Source organism: Eumetopias jubatus, unplaced genomic scaffold (assembly GCF_037043125.1).
Source record: "Eumetopias jubatus isolate StellerSeaLion01/CBP00866 unplaced genomic scaffold, mEumJub1_p1.0 scaffold_13, whole genome shotgun sequence".
NCBI lineage: Eukaryota > Metazoa > Chordata > Mammalia > Carnivora > Otariidae > Eumetopias > Eumetopias jubatus.
The window spans coordinates 112969167-112983826 of NW_028274819.1; the positions used below are offsets into that span (position 1 = coordinate 112969167).

Genomic DNA, 14660 nt, shown 5'->3' on the forward strand with positions numbered 1-14660 from the left:
ATTACTTGTTTTGTGGTTGTTTCTGGAGCTTTTCCCTGATCCTTTTATCTTTGTCACTTTCATGTTTTGCTGATATTTTTTAGTGATATATTTGGATTTCTTTCTCTGTATTCTTCATGTTTATTAGTGATTTGTGATTTGTGGTTACCATTAGGTTTGTGTATAACCTCCTTGGCATATAGCAGTCTGTATTAGGTGGATGGTCATTTAAGTTTCAACCCATCCTTTTTTCCTCTCCTCCCCACGTTTTAGGTATATGTTACTGTATTTTATATCCTTTCTTTGTGAGTTCCTTGACTGATTTCTTACAAAAATATTCATTTTTACTGCTTTTGTGTTTCCTGCCTTTATACTGTCACTTTGGGTCTCTCCTTTCCACTCAAAGAGGCCCCTTAGATATTTCTTGCCGGGCTGGTTTAGTGGTCACCAACACCTTCAGTTTTTATTGGTCTGGGAAGCTCTCCAACTCTCCTTCTGTTTTGAATCATAGCTTAACTGGCATCTCACCTATTTTCAATAACCATTTCTATGGCATAAAAGAAATTTATAAATAAGTACATTATGATCTTCTTCCACCTGACTGATATCTTCTCTAGTCTGGCCCTGAGAAAACAGTATACCAGATATATTTCACGAAGAGGAACATTTATTTTCTAGAAATGAATGCCAAACAAATGTAGACTGACTCCAGGCCCCTGAGGGCCCTGGGAGCATTGCTCAGAGTATCATGTGGTGTCCTGATTTGTCATTTCCAGTCCAATGATTAAACCACCAAGCCAGCTATTTTTCTTTAGAACTTCCTTTCTGGATTCCTGATGGTAATTCATTTATTAAGCCCCAAATAGCTGCTGGGCAGATTCTCCCAAGTCTTTTCTTTAAGATAAGGGGGCTGGAATCACAGTGCTGACATACAGGAAGATAGGTATTGAGAAACCCAACCCCCACTGTGGGTTTTCAGAGAATGAGACTGAAGGTGCACATATAAGCGTGTGTGTGGGAGTGGGAGGGCATTTATGTTGTGATTACTCAGTTAATTTCTCAAAGATTGCTCACAGCCTGACTCTCACTGGGGGGATTATCCACTCTCCCATTATTTCAGTTCTCCATTCAGTGCCTGGTCTTTGGACTAATCTACCATCCACCAGCAAAGCATGCACCTCCAGCCAGGCAGAAGTGAGGCTTAGCAGCTAACACAAGAGGCTTGATGAGAGGTTTTTAATTCTCTGTAAATGTAAGCTTGCGGAGGGAGAGTGTCTCTGATTTTAACAAGGCCTGATTCCCCGCTGAGGAAATCACAGTGCACCTTTCCAACTAAGTGTCTGTGAGTGTCTGTTAAGGAGAAGTCTTAGCAATCTGGATAAAACAGATTCATTAAAAAGTTGGTCTAAGGGATTAACTGAAATATCAAAGACTCATTTTGATGTTAAGGGAAGGGAATCACAGAAGGTACTTTTAAAATTAACCTTCTGAGATTCTTGAGAGTATTAAGTGAGTAACGCATGTAGACACTAGCCCAGAGCCTGGCACATAGTAGGTGCTCAAATAGAGTAACCGTTCAGTAATTGTAGGAGCTTATATGGTAATCAGCGAATACCTGCTTCAAAAGTTGTGATAATTAACAAATGATTGTTTAAAGCTCAGTAGTTCTCCGAGCAGCAATCCAGGCAAAGAGCAGCTCAAAGGGAATTTCCTTTTGAAAGACCGAAGGCCCCAACATTGCACTGAAACTCCTGCTTTTGGCAAAGCATAGACAGTCCCTCACCAGTGAGAGTCCTCTGTCGGACGTCCTCTAACACACTGGTTTCTGCGCTAAGGCATAAAGCAAACGACCTTGACCTACAGCTTAGAAGTTCAGAAAAGCTGTTATAAGCCACTCCATTAACGAACCCCCGCAAACTGCACACCCCCGTTTTAGCAAAGCCTCACAGGTAGAGCATCTTACTGTCACATTAAGCCATGTATTGATGAGAATGATGTTTGGCTGCTGGTAAGAGACCCGAAAGTAACTGTGGTTGAAACACATAAAGGTCTGTTTTTCTCACATACATAACACATCCGAAGTTTAATAGACCTAGAGCTAACTCAGTGAGTCCACCACCACCAGGGACCCAAGTTCCTTGTAACACTGTGCCCTACTGTTAACATGGAGATAGCACTCTCGTGGTTGCCCTAAGACCCAAGTGGCCAATGAACTTCATTCCTTCTAAACAGGAAGAAGGAGGAAATGGGAGGAAAAACCAAAGGAGACGGATGTTCTGTCAATAAAGCACAGGGCCGTACTCAAAAAACACACAAGGCCAGAGTTATAGACCAAGTTATAGACCAGGAATTTGGTTGACAGCATGTTAGGACTTATTTCCCTTAGTCATTCATCATGACCTTCTTCGGTCCTCATGCTAGGTCAGTCTGTGACACAAATGATGTGTCGAGATAAAGGAAGTCTCTGGATACGCTTGTTGTCAGGGAGAGTCTCCATGAACTCCTGGGGTGGAACCAGTTTAACGAATGACGGGCCATGGGAATGCTATTGAAGAACTTCCCCCACTGAGGATGGAGGGTTGGCTTGGGGCCAGGTTGGTTCAGGCTCTAGGAGTGAGAGCCCACATGTCGGTGTGGTAGTAACTCCCCGGGGAGCAGCCCCAGGGAACTACAAGGTAAATCCAAAAGGGAGCTCTACCATGCTAATGCCACCACACATTACATGATGTGCCGTGTAAACTCACCAAAAGGGCTTCTTCCCCATTCGCCCGTTGGCTTTTACTCCTTCCTTTCCTCTTCCTGGCAGGCCCAAACGATCCAGCCAGTTTTTCTTTCTTTACATGACTTCCATTACCTTTGGCTAATTTCTCCCTGTAGATATTCTCTCTTGCTTACCAACAGCAGGGCAGTGGCTACACCAGGGAGTTCCTGGGGACCAGAGGTCCATCAACTCCATCATCCTTGGAGGCAGTCAGTGTTTTCTGAAGTTTGTGTAAAGTGATGTGCAAATCTAGGGGCTCCAGCCCCTTTCTATCCCTAAGTCAGTCTTTCTATGCAGACAGACTGGAGAGATGATTGATGCAAAATAAGACACATTCTCTCCTTCCTAGATGCCCCACGTACACTGAAAATTGAGTGTTTATTTAAGGATTTTATAGTTAGTCACCACAGAGAAATAGGTAATAAGTAATAAAAATAAGAAAGATGGGTAGTTCAAAATCTTCTTTTTTAATCTTAAATTTTTTAAACTGCATTGCCAAACTACCACTTTCAATCTACGTATATTAGACAAGATTTTGCATCAGGCTCGGTACTAGGACCTTACCACTCAGGAGAGAGCACAGAGTTTGCTGCCTGAGAGTGTGGACAGGAGTAACAGAGTGCTCATCTCAACTCTCACAGCCATCATTGGGCAACCTGGATTGCCTTTCTGTTTTGGTTTAATCTTCTTCAAAAGGGAGATGGAAATGGCATCTGCTTCATAGGGCTGTGGGAATGGAGGAGAAAACTGTGAGGCTCCCATCACATGATAAATAGTCAGTTTGTGTTGGGTGCTATCCACACTCAACAAGGCCTACAGTTGAGAGTAAATGCACAGGGAAATAATTAAGAGTAGTCCAAGTGTGATAGGTGTCCTGAGAGAAGACTGGATGGAGATCAGTGAGGCAAAACAAAGAAGAAATGGCCAACGCTAGTAAAGGTGTCAAGAAAGAACCCTCAGAGGAAGTGAGGACTGCCCTTCATCTTGAGAGGGGAGTAGGAGTTTCCCAGGCCGGAGGTAGGAGGGCAGTGTGGCTTCCAGGCAGAGACGGCAGTTGAAGCAAAGGCACTGGGGCATGAAATCACCCATGTATGTGGGGAAAACCTCAAGCGGTTCAGCATGATAGCAGCATGGGCTAGAATGAGAGACGTGGCCCAAGGAGAAAGAGGGTGTCGATGATGGAGGGCCTACGCCTTTCCAGGGAGACCAGTGTGAATTTATAGAAAAAGAGGAATATCTTTAACTGTCCTAAATAAGCGAGTAACCCAGGAAGGTTTGTGTTGTAAAAATACCCCTCTGGCAGCAGCGTGACAGGAGCAGAGGGGGACAAGATGGGAAGTCAGCTAAACCAGGGAGGCCAGAAAGTCATGGGCGACATCTGCAAAGTGCTCAAAGAAGAAACTCTCAACCAAGAACGCTACATTCAGCTAAACTATCTCAAAAATGGAGACCAAAGAAGACATTCCCAGAGAGACAATAACAGAGAGAATCTGTTGCTACATACTTGCCTTACAAGCAATACTACAGAAAGTTCTTCAGGATGAAGGGAAGTGACCCTGATGGTAATTTGAATCCACATTAAAAAAACCCAAAGAGCAGTAGTAAATGTAATTATGTAATCATGAAAGATAGTCCAAAGGTATATTTCCTCCCTTTCCTTCTCTTAACTGATTTTAAAACTAACTGTTTAAAACTGCACACACACATATATATATTCATATATATAAAATTGTACTGTTGGGCCTATAACATACCAAAACATAATATATTTGTCAATAACAGCACAAAAGCACTGGGTGTGAGGAAAACTGTATTAAGATAGGGAAATGATATCAAATGCTAACTCAAATTCCCTGGAGCAACAAAAGAAAGCAGAAATGATAACTAAAAAAGTTAATATATCAAAGACTATAAATATATATATTTTCTCTCCTTTCTATCAGCTTCTTAAGAAGACATTAAATTGTATAAAATCGTAATTACAGCAATGTATGTTGGGGGTTTGTAACATAGACAGACATAAGATATATAAAAACAAGACCATCAAAGGGAGGGACAAAGAATAGACTTACAGGAGTTCTGAATCTCCCTGGAATTAAGCTAGTATAAATCTGAAACAATTTATGGTAAGTTAAGGTATATGTGATATGCTCTCTACCAACCACTAAGGAAATAACTTTTTAAAATGTAGTGACAAAATTGTGAAAGAAATTAAAATGGTACATTGGAAAAATTTCACTAATGCAAAAGAAAGCATTAAGGAGGGAAAAAGGAACCAAAAAGACATAAGACATGTAGAAAACAAAAAGTAAAGTGGCAGATATAGATCCAATTATATCAATAATATTAAATGTGAATGGATTAAACAATATAATCAAATGACAGAGATTATTAGACTGGATAAAAAAAAAAAAAGACCCAACTATAGGCTATTGATAGGAGACACATTTTATATTCAAAGATACAGAGAGGTTGAAAGTAAAAAGATGGAAAAAATATCTATCATGCAAACAGCAACCATAAGAAAGTCAGAGTGGCTATGCTAATATCAGGCAAAACAGACTTTCAATAATGAATAGAGCAACTAGACAACAAGACCTATAAGGAACAGAAGCCACGAAGATCACTATAAACCAACAGGACCTAGCAGGTGTCTATAGAACACTTTGCACAAAAGCAGAATACACATTTTTCTCAAATGCTTATGGAGCATTGCCCAGAAGAGGTGACGTGTTAGGCCACCACACACGTCTCCAAAAATTTTAAACAACTGAAATCATATAAAATATCTTTTCTGATCACAGTGAAACAAAGCTACGAATCAATATGGGACGGAAAACTGGAAAAACTACAAATATGAGGAAATAAACATACTCTAAAACAATCAATGTGTCAAAGAGGAGATTACAAGAGAAGTTAGAAAATACTTAAAGATGAATGAAAACAAAAACCTAGTATTTGAGAACATATGGATGCAGTGAAAGCAGGACCCAAGGGAAATTTATGTCTCTAAATGCCCATTAAAAAAAGGATCTTAAGTCAATAACCTAACCTTCCACCTGAGACACTAGGTAAAAAAAGCAAATGAAACCTAAAGCAAGTGGAAAGAAGGAAATAATAAAGATTGTGGTGGAAATAAATGACATAGAAAATATTATAAGCAATTTGAGGAAATAACAAAACTAAGTTTGGTTCTTTGAAAAGATCAACAAAATTGACAGATTTCTCATGGGACTGACCTAGTTAAAAAGAGAATACTCAAATTACCAAAATCAGAAATGAAAAAGGGAACATGACTACCAATCTTACAAAAATTAAATGGACGATAAAGGATTCCTATGAATAACTGTATGCCAGTAAATTTGATAACTGAGCTGAAATGACAAATTACTGGAAAGATACAAAGTGATGAAGCTGAGTCAAGAAGAAATAGCCTGAATTAACCTACAACAAGTTAAGAGATTTAATTCATAATCAAAAAAATTATCCATGAAGAAAAGCCCAGGCCCACAGGTTTCAGTAGTGAAATTCATTAGTGCCAATTTTTCACATACTCCTCTAAAAAATAGAAGAGGAGGGGTCATTCCCCAACTCATTGTACCAGGGCAGCATTACCCTAATACCAAAAACAGACCAAGGTATCACAAGGAAATAAAACTTCAGAGCAGTATCTTTTGTGCATATGGATGCAAAAATCCTCCAAAAAATAGCAAACCAAATCCAGCAGCATATAAAAAGAATTACACACCATGACCAAGTGGGATTTTCCCAGGCATACAAGGTTGGTTTAACTTTTGAAAATCAAATAATGTAATACACCATATCAATAGAATAAAAAACAAAATCCATATGATAATCTCAATAAACACAGAAAAAGCATTTGACAAAATCCAAACCTGTTGCAAAATAAAAACTACTCAACAAACTAGAAACAGAAGGACAATTTCTCAACCTGATGAAAGGTATCCATGAAAACCCACAGCTGATCTCATACTCAGTGGTGAAAGCCTGGATGTCTTCCCCTAAAATCAGGAACAAGACAAACATTTTCACACTCACCACTTCTATTCAACATTGTACTAGAGGTTCCAGCCGGGGCAATTAAGCAAGAATGAATAAGATAAAAGGCATTCAGACTGGAAAGGAAGTAAAACTATTTCTATGTCATGTGATCTCTTATATAGAAAAGCCTAAGGAATCCTCCAAAAAACCTGTTAGAACTAAGTTCAGCAAATATGCAGGGTATGAGTTCAGTATGCAAAAATCAGTTTTAGTTCCGTACACTTCAATGAATAATCCAAAAATGAAGAAAACAATTCCACTTATGATAGTATCAAAAAGAAAAATAATATTTAGAAATAAATTTAACAGAAGTAGAAAACTACAGCCTGAAAACAACAAAACACTGTTGAAAGAAATTAAACAATTAATCTAAATGGAAAGAGATCTCATGTCCGTGGATTAGAAGCCTTAATTTTTTTTTAAGATTTATTTATTTATTTGAGAGAAAGAGAGAGCATGAATAGGGAGGAGGGGCAGAGGGAGAGGGAGAAGCAGACTCCCCACTGAGCAGGGAGCCCGATGCGGGACTCGATCCCAGGACCCCAGGATCATGACCTGAGCCAAAGGCAGACGCTTAACTGACTAAGCCACCCACGCCCCAAGCCTTAATATTTTTTAAATGACAACACTCCCCAAATTGATCTACAGGACTCAACACAATCCCTATCAGAATACCACTGGTTTCTTTGTAGAAATTGATAAGCTGATCTTAACTTCATATGGAAACTCACAGGACCCAGAATAACCAAAATGTCTTGAAAAAGAAGACCAATTTGGAGGACTCAGAATTCCCAATTTCAAAACTTACTACAAACCAAGAGTAAATCAAGACAGTCTGAACGTGAGGGTAGACATAGAGATGAATAAAATTGACAGTCCAGAAATAAACCCATGTATCTATGATCAGCTGATTTCTGACAAAGATGCTAAGGCCATTCAATGGGGAAAGAATAAAATGAAGAAGTAAAGCAGAAATGAATATTCAGGAGTTCCATTTTGTACATGTGGAACGTGACACGCTGGTGAAACCCAAGAATGGAAATGTCCAGAAGAGAGTTCTCTATTCAGGTCTCAAGCTCAGAGAATTCAGGCTGTTAATACAAATGTGCATTTCGTCAAACAATCCGGCCATCGATATTTTTCAACATTGTTACATAGGCTTGTTTCAAAATCCTTGTAGGCAGGGTTCCTAGCCCACATTTTGGAGGGAATGGGGCATCAGTACACCCGGGGGTTAGGTTTCTCATCCCTGACCACTCTCCTTCTCCAAGGAAATCACAAAGGTCCCGTCCTCCCTGAAAGCCTTGTCATTCCCAACTAAAAGTGGATTATGAATTTCAAAGGGGATTCTGGGTTTCCATTTCACTAGAAAGGTCTCCTTGAAGAAACTTCTTGAAAACATATATTTTAGATCAATAAATTCCCCTTTTTGCCTTCCTTTCTCACATTTTCCTTAAGCAACCTTTTGCAGACAGAACTCCCCATTTGGTACTTCAAAGGAGGCAGTTTGGGGTCGATTTTGCCACGGATGTATGACAGAAACCATCGTAATTGACACACCAGAAATTCCTAACAAATCTAAATTCAGAGCATAAGATTAAACAACATGCAAGCACTTTACCAAAATAGTCCCCAAGCCCTTAGATGACCAAGGTGGAGAGTAAGATAATATATCTGAAAAAAGCACCTCACATCTATGGCTCTATGACATTGCCAGTAAAGATTAACGGCCAGGAATGATTTCTGTAATATCTATGCCTATTAATCAATAGTCAGTGATGAAACAGAAGCCCGTACAGAAAAGAAACATAGTTACAGGTCGATCATTTTTACTTGGTATTTAGGTTTCACAAACAAGACCTCAGTCATGAGAAAATGCATGCAATGATTTCCGCAGGTCCCTAGTATAGAGTAGATGCACAATAAAAAGGCTGTTCTTTCCTTAATATTCTAGTCCAGCTAGTATTTATTGATGGTTTATTATGTGTTAGGAATCCTCCTATTTCCTCATATTCTCTCATTCTCCCATCTGCCTTCTCAACGATCTTGAGAAGTAGGCATCCTTATCTCCATGAAACAGTTAAAAACATGGCATCTCCGAGAGCTGAGTCATTAGCTCCAGGTCACCCAGCTAACGAGCGGTCCACCTGCGGCTGCGTTTCACACCATCTCAGTCCAGACCCGGAGGCCCTCGCCATCAACCACACACAGTCTTCTTTGTTCTTTTCACCATGTATCTACCGTCAATCACACACCCACACTGGTGATTCTCACCCTGTCTTTTAACTTCCTTTTCTATTATCCTCCAAAAAATCTGCAACAGAACAGTGGACCTTCTCAATCCTAGGCCCTTCTTGCCTGCGTTCTCTGGACTACCCCCACGTTGCCCGGCCCTTCTTTCTCCACCTCTTCTCAACCTTGACTCCACGGCAGAATGTTATCTGGAGGAGGAGGTGTGTTGGAAGATTAGGTAAAGATTAAACTCCTTGATGACTTAGGAGCTCAGACCAAATCACGAAGTTTACTCACGCTCATCCTGGCCAGTCAGTTAATGGTTCTTGGAGCCCTGGGTGTGTCTATGTACCAGGCATGTGCATGCGTGTGTGCATGCATGTGTGCAAGTTGTCTCTCATCCTCTATGACCACTGTTTTCCAGATTAGGAAACCAGAGCTCAGAGCACTTTCCCCTATCACAGAGCCCAGAGATAACAGAGTCAGCTCAAACCCAGAGCCATCCGATTGTATGCTCTTTGCTCTATAACAGAAATCCTCAAATATCTGTCCACAAACCAAGGGCTAGATTATCACAAAGTTTCCACCAATCCACAGCAAAATAAGAACAGAACAATATTATAAACGTAGGGGGTGTATTCTGGGTCAGTATAAGACACATTATTGGCAAGAATCATCTTTTATGCTGAGATTATGTCCTTTCTGCCTTGTTGGTGTTAAAGTTTCTTTTCTTTCTGAAATGATAATGAAAATAGGTGGTAATTTTTTTTTTTGATGGCCTGATGGTAATGTCCTTACTTGGTACCATGAAAAGTAGGTAACTCTATGGTAGCTTTGTAGGTCCCATCTACACAACGTCAACCAACAAAGTCCTAATGAAATATTTATATGTTATCAGCTAATCCCGAAATGGCGATTTGTGTTTCAGACCGATACTTTGAAATAGATTGTGTTAAGAGTCATACTCTTTAGAAAGCAGTTATAGGATAAGCAAAGGGCAGAGAGGAGGCTAGCCCGTAGGGCAGGGGTCTGTTAACTACATAAGTGGTAGAAGGAGCAGAGAAAAGAAACAGTGATTTCACAATTTCCCCAAGCATTTTGCCTGGGTGTTTATAAATGTGATTGAGAATTAAAATTCCCAGCTAGATGTTGTTTCTCTAAAATTTCTCCTGAAAAAAAAATTTTTTAAGATCTTATTTATTTTATTTTAGAGAAAGAGCATGAGTGGGGGGAGGAGCAGAGGGAGAGAATCTCCAGCAGATGCCATGCTGAGCGTGGAGCCCCACGCAGGGCTTGATCTCAAGACCCTGACATCATGACCTGAGCCAAGATCTAAAGTTGGGGGCTTGACAGACTGAGCCACTTGACAGACTGGAACATTTTTTACATATAATATTATTACCTCCATTATCCTCTGAACAGGTATATATAAGATTTTAGGTGTCACCACCACCTAACCTAAGCAGACAGATAAAAGAGAAAGATCTTTCTTCCATACCTTTCTATTGGATTAATAACCACTATTCTCTCTTTAAAACATACTTCTGTATTTAAACTGTTTCTCTCTTCTCAAGAAAAAAGCTATTTGCTCTGTCCTTTGATCCTTTCCAGTCCTCCCCATCCAATTTAAATAGAATACAGCAGACCCCCACTTGGAACAGTTGCCCTACAGGGAGTCTTTAATCAGTCACTTGCTGGGAACTAAGAACACATTTTGCCATAAAACAATATAAATGGTGATGACGTTCTCAACATCCCTCCCAACTGTTTGCTTACCGTGCACAAGGGTTAGGCACAGCCCTAGTTTAAAAGCTCAGCTTCAAGTCCTCTGTTCAGAGCAGACAGAGGTGAATGGACACCTGAAAGCCGGGCCACCGCTCTCCCTGAGCACGGGGTCTCCTGCTCCAGCCCCTCCCTCGACGCAGTCCCCCACACCTGCAGACCCATCCTCACTCTGCCCTCTCCCCTGCATCCCCCTCCCCAAATACTGAAGCTTTAGAATTATCCTCCTCACTCTCTCCCGCCAAATCTTCCGTTTCCTCCACACAACTGTCTCAGGGAAGCGAGAGAAGAAAGCAGCCTAGCCAACGAAGGTTAATATGTGAACAATTTTTAATAAGGGACTCCAGATTTCAGACAGTGGAAGGAGGCGAACGTAAGAGATGCAGGCCATGGTGGGGTGGGGCACTGTGCCCTGGCTGTTCCTTTGTTTTCCTTCCATTTTTCCCTGACTCCACTCCTGAGACGTTGCAGTCTCTCGGATGACACAGGTGCCCGTCGCACATGCGGTGTCGGCGTTTCTGATGAGTGGGACACAGGGAATGTTTTCCATCTCTATCTCTGCCACAGTGACTCGCAGGGCTCGGTTTTCCCCTTTGCCCACTGGAAGGTTCTAATGACCCTCCCGAAAAGGGCATCTGGAACAGTCAGCCTCCACTTCTGTCCTCCACACTCCCCCAAGCAGCTCAACCCGCTAGTCACACTGGCCTGAATACTTCTTTGCCAACGTGCAGTCCTGCTCAGGGTCAGGAGGGATCTGTCCCCGGCCGTGGGCGAGGAGGTGGGCGTCTGCGGCTGCAGGAAACGGCTCGGGGCTCCAGGCACCAGCAGAAACTGTCTGACCTCTTGGCGGGAAAGGAGTGGGGTGTCCACCCTGGGAATGCCCCGGCCGGGGGCTCTGTGCCGATGAAGAAGGAACTTTCTCACTCTTGAGACTGCATAACTGCCTACATCCTGAGCCCATACCCATCATGCTGATTCACACAAGTCACAGTCTTTTGTACAAGGGGCAGCGTGGGTGACAAAGATGTACATTAAACATTCTTCTGAGTTCCCGTTGCATGGTACCTGCTGATCCAGAAAGAGAAACCGAATCTACTATTTGGTCAGGTGTATAATGTTCCCAGGAAACAAAAGCAATTTAATTCCATTCACCTGATTGAAAAGGCAGAGGCTCAGTTATCTGAGATTTTCTTGCTACTTGTTTTTACCTACTGACTGTTTGCATATGTGTTTATTCATTCACTGTGCGTTGTTTGTCCAGTCCCTCCTCTACAGATACATAGCAAAGGAGCCCATGAATAAAAGCCCATGAAGGGCTTTCAGCTGATTCTTGGATAAGAATCCAAGCCCAGAAATACTTACATGGAGTGGGGTGGGGGATCATTGCAACAGAAAATAAAGCAGAAAAATACATGTAGAGTTCCTTTTGAAAGGCAACATATCTTTTTTTAATTATAGGAACATGTTGCTATAATATATAAATAATTCTAAGACTAATTCTAAGAATATATCTATTTACAGACTATTTAGAGCAAATGAGCAGTCCTAGAAGCTAAGGAACTTGGGAGAGAAGTGATGCAGTGTGCGTGTGTGCACACGTGTGTATACATGTGTGTGTGTGTGGCAAAGCGAGGCACAGAGAGACACACAGACACACATCTAAAGTAAGACATAAGTCAGCCCTGGCTAATGATGTCTCACTAGCACCGTGTCACCTACAATCAATAAAAACCTCTTATTAACATTATTTATGGAATAATACTTCTTCCAGCTATGATGAAAGAAAAAGGAAAATGGAAAAAGACTACCCAAAGAACACAGAAGAGGAATTCTCAGGAGTTAATGGCCAAATAGATGCCGCCGTGGAACTAAATGGTGAGCATCTCCACCAAAATCTTTGTGGAAAAACTGTAACAAGAAATCTGAGCTCTGCTTTAACCTATGACAAAACAGGTTTCCAGATGGGAGTCCTTGGTTCCGAGTCCCTTACAAATTTAGGTAACCAGATCGGCTATTAGAAAGAGTACAAAATGTCTACCATCGAGACTCTTTCTCTGCCAATAGCCAGTTTTAGAAGTATAGCTTCAGTCCGTAAGTTGGTTACATCTTAAAGCCCACCCAGTCAAAACTGCCTCTTTCTTCTTGAAAATGCACATACTGTCAACCTTCCCAGAGCCTTTCCCCACCCCCTCACCCAACTCCTGAAATTTAACACAGAGTGGGGAAAGCTGAACTGAACAGGGTTGAGTAAATGTGACTGAATCTTGTGGACCAGCCAACACCTTCTTCCTGCGTCTAGAGCACAGAGCTGGCCTCTGTTCAGAAATGCAAAGAGAGTTCCAGACACTTTCCCTGCTCCTGTGGGATGGCTAATAGCTCTGGGAAATGCCCCTCCGTCCAGCAGAGATGACAGTACCAGAACCAAGACAGTCTATGACTTGGTGCTGAGTGGAGCGCAGACCTCACAGTGACTGCAAGAAGTGAACTGAGAAAGAGGAGAACCGGCATCCACAGTGGGAGTTTGCACGGTGGGACTTCAGCTGAGTTTTAGGGATGAGTTAGAGGTTTGGGCAGGGACAGAAGAGGGGGGGATTCCCTGGAGGGGAGCAGTGGCTCCAACACAGCTGAGCCCCACCTGCTGGGTAAGCACCGCTGGGAGAAAGGTAAGGAGCAGGGACGGAGAAGAGGGAGGTGCTGGGCCCTCAGACTCCATGAGAGCCGGGCACAGACCAGCAGCTACCACCTGGCATGTCCCCAACACCCCTCTGGGGCCACCTACAAACCCTCCCTTTATGGATCTGCAAGTCATTTTCAGTAACTACATTTTCACCTTTGTCTCTTTTAGGCTACATTTACTTCTTTTCAGGACCAAAAGCATACAAGTATGATACAGAGAAGGAGGATGTAGTCAGTGTGCTGAAATCTAGCTCCTGGATTGGCTGCTAAACAGAAAGGTCTAGTGTTTTCTGGGGAGTGCTCATGACCGCCAGCAGCTGGTCCCTGGACCGCAAGGACTGAAGCAGGGTGTGGGAGAGGGATTCTTCCCCCGGCCTTCAGTCCTACGGGCAGCTTAGAGTTCATCGAAAATAATTACACTTCTAAATGTTGTCATGGTTGCAGATTCATAATTCTAATCTAAATGGGCAATTTCTGTATGGTCAACTTCACATAAAATCAGAACTGACACAATGCTTTCTTCCATGAGACACCCACTGCCTTTTATTTTTCTTACCTGATATATGGAGGCAAACTGATAAATTCGGCTTTTATCACCAAGAAGACACCTATTTGTGGATTCCCTGACACGTATTATAACTCTTTCTAATAGGCAACATCATTGCCGTGCAAACTGTAATCACTCTTTATTAAGCTTTTGTGGCCTCTGCATTCATTGTGATGAATACAAATCTGTCCATCTTTACCTTGGACACATCACAAACAAAATACCATGTTAATCTTGCTTCTCGTTGTGTGTTGGTTGGCTCCATGTACTCACTGGTCTTTGAAGTAGGTCGTAGCGGGCAAACCTATTCAAGTGAATTTTCACGCTAGGCAAGAGATGGACACTTGGCAAGAGGAAAACTTTTAACAAAAGCCAATAAAAATGTTGTCTAAGAACAGGTCCTCATTTCTCTTAATATTTACTGGCTTCAGTCACACTTGATTTGGCAACAAACTGTACCTAGCAGAAACCCAAAACCCGAGATAGCATCGTGAGCACGCAGACCCAGGAGAAGTAACAGTAACTCACTGCATTTCCTGCTTCCTGACAATAAAACACCCACCGAGAACCGTCTTTAACCCTTCCGAGGGAGTCTCTCCGGACTGGTTTTCCATTTAGGGG

The 14660-nt window shown here is 41.8% G+C and overlaps 1 protein-coding gene across 1 annotated transcript in view; it reads left to right on the forward strand.

The window, feature by feature from the left end:
- The window catches only part of MMP20 (matrix metallopeptidase 20), a 49022-nt gene extending 34586 nt beyond the window's left edge, over positions 1 to 14436 (forward strand). The window contains exons 9-10 of the mRNA XM_028105974.2: positions 12588 to 12691; positions 13662 to 14436. Coding sequence (XP_027961775.1) covers positions 12588 to 12691; positions 13662 to 13762 — 205 coding nt within the window. The 3' untranslated portion in view covers positions 13763 to 14436. The remainder of the gene's footprint in view (positions 1 to 12587; positions 12692 to 13661) is intronic.
- The last annotated feature ends 224 nt before the right edge of the window (positions 14437 to 14660 follow it).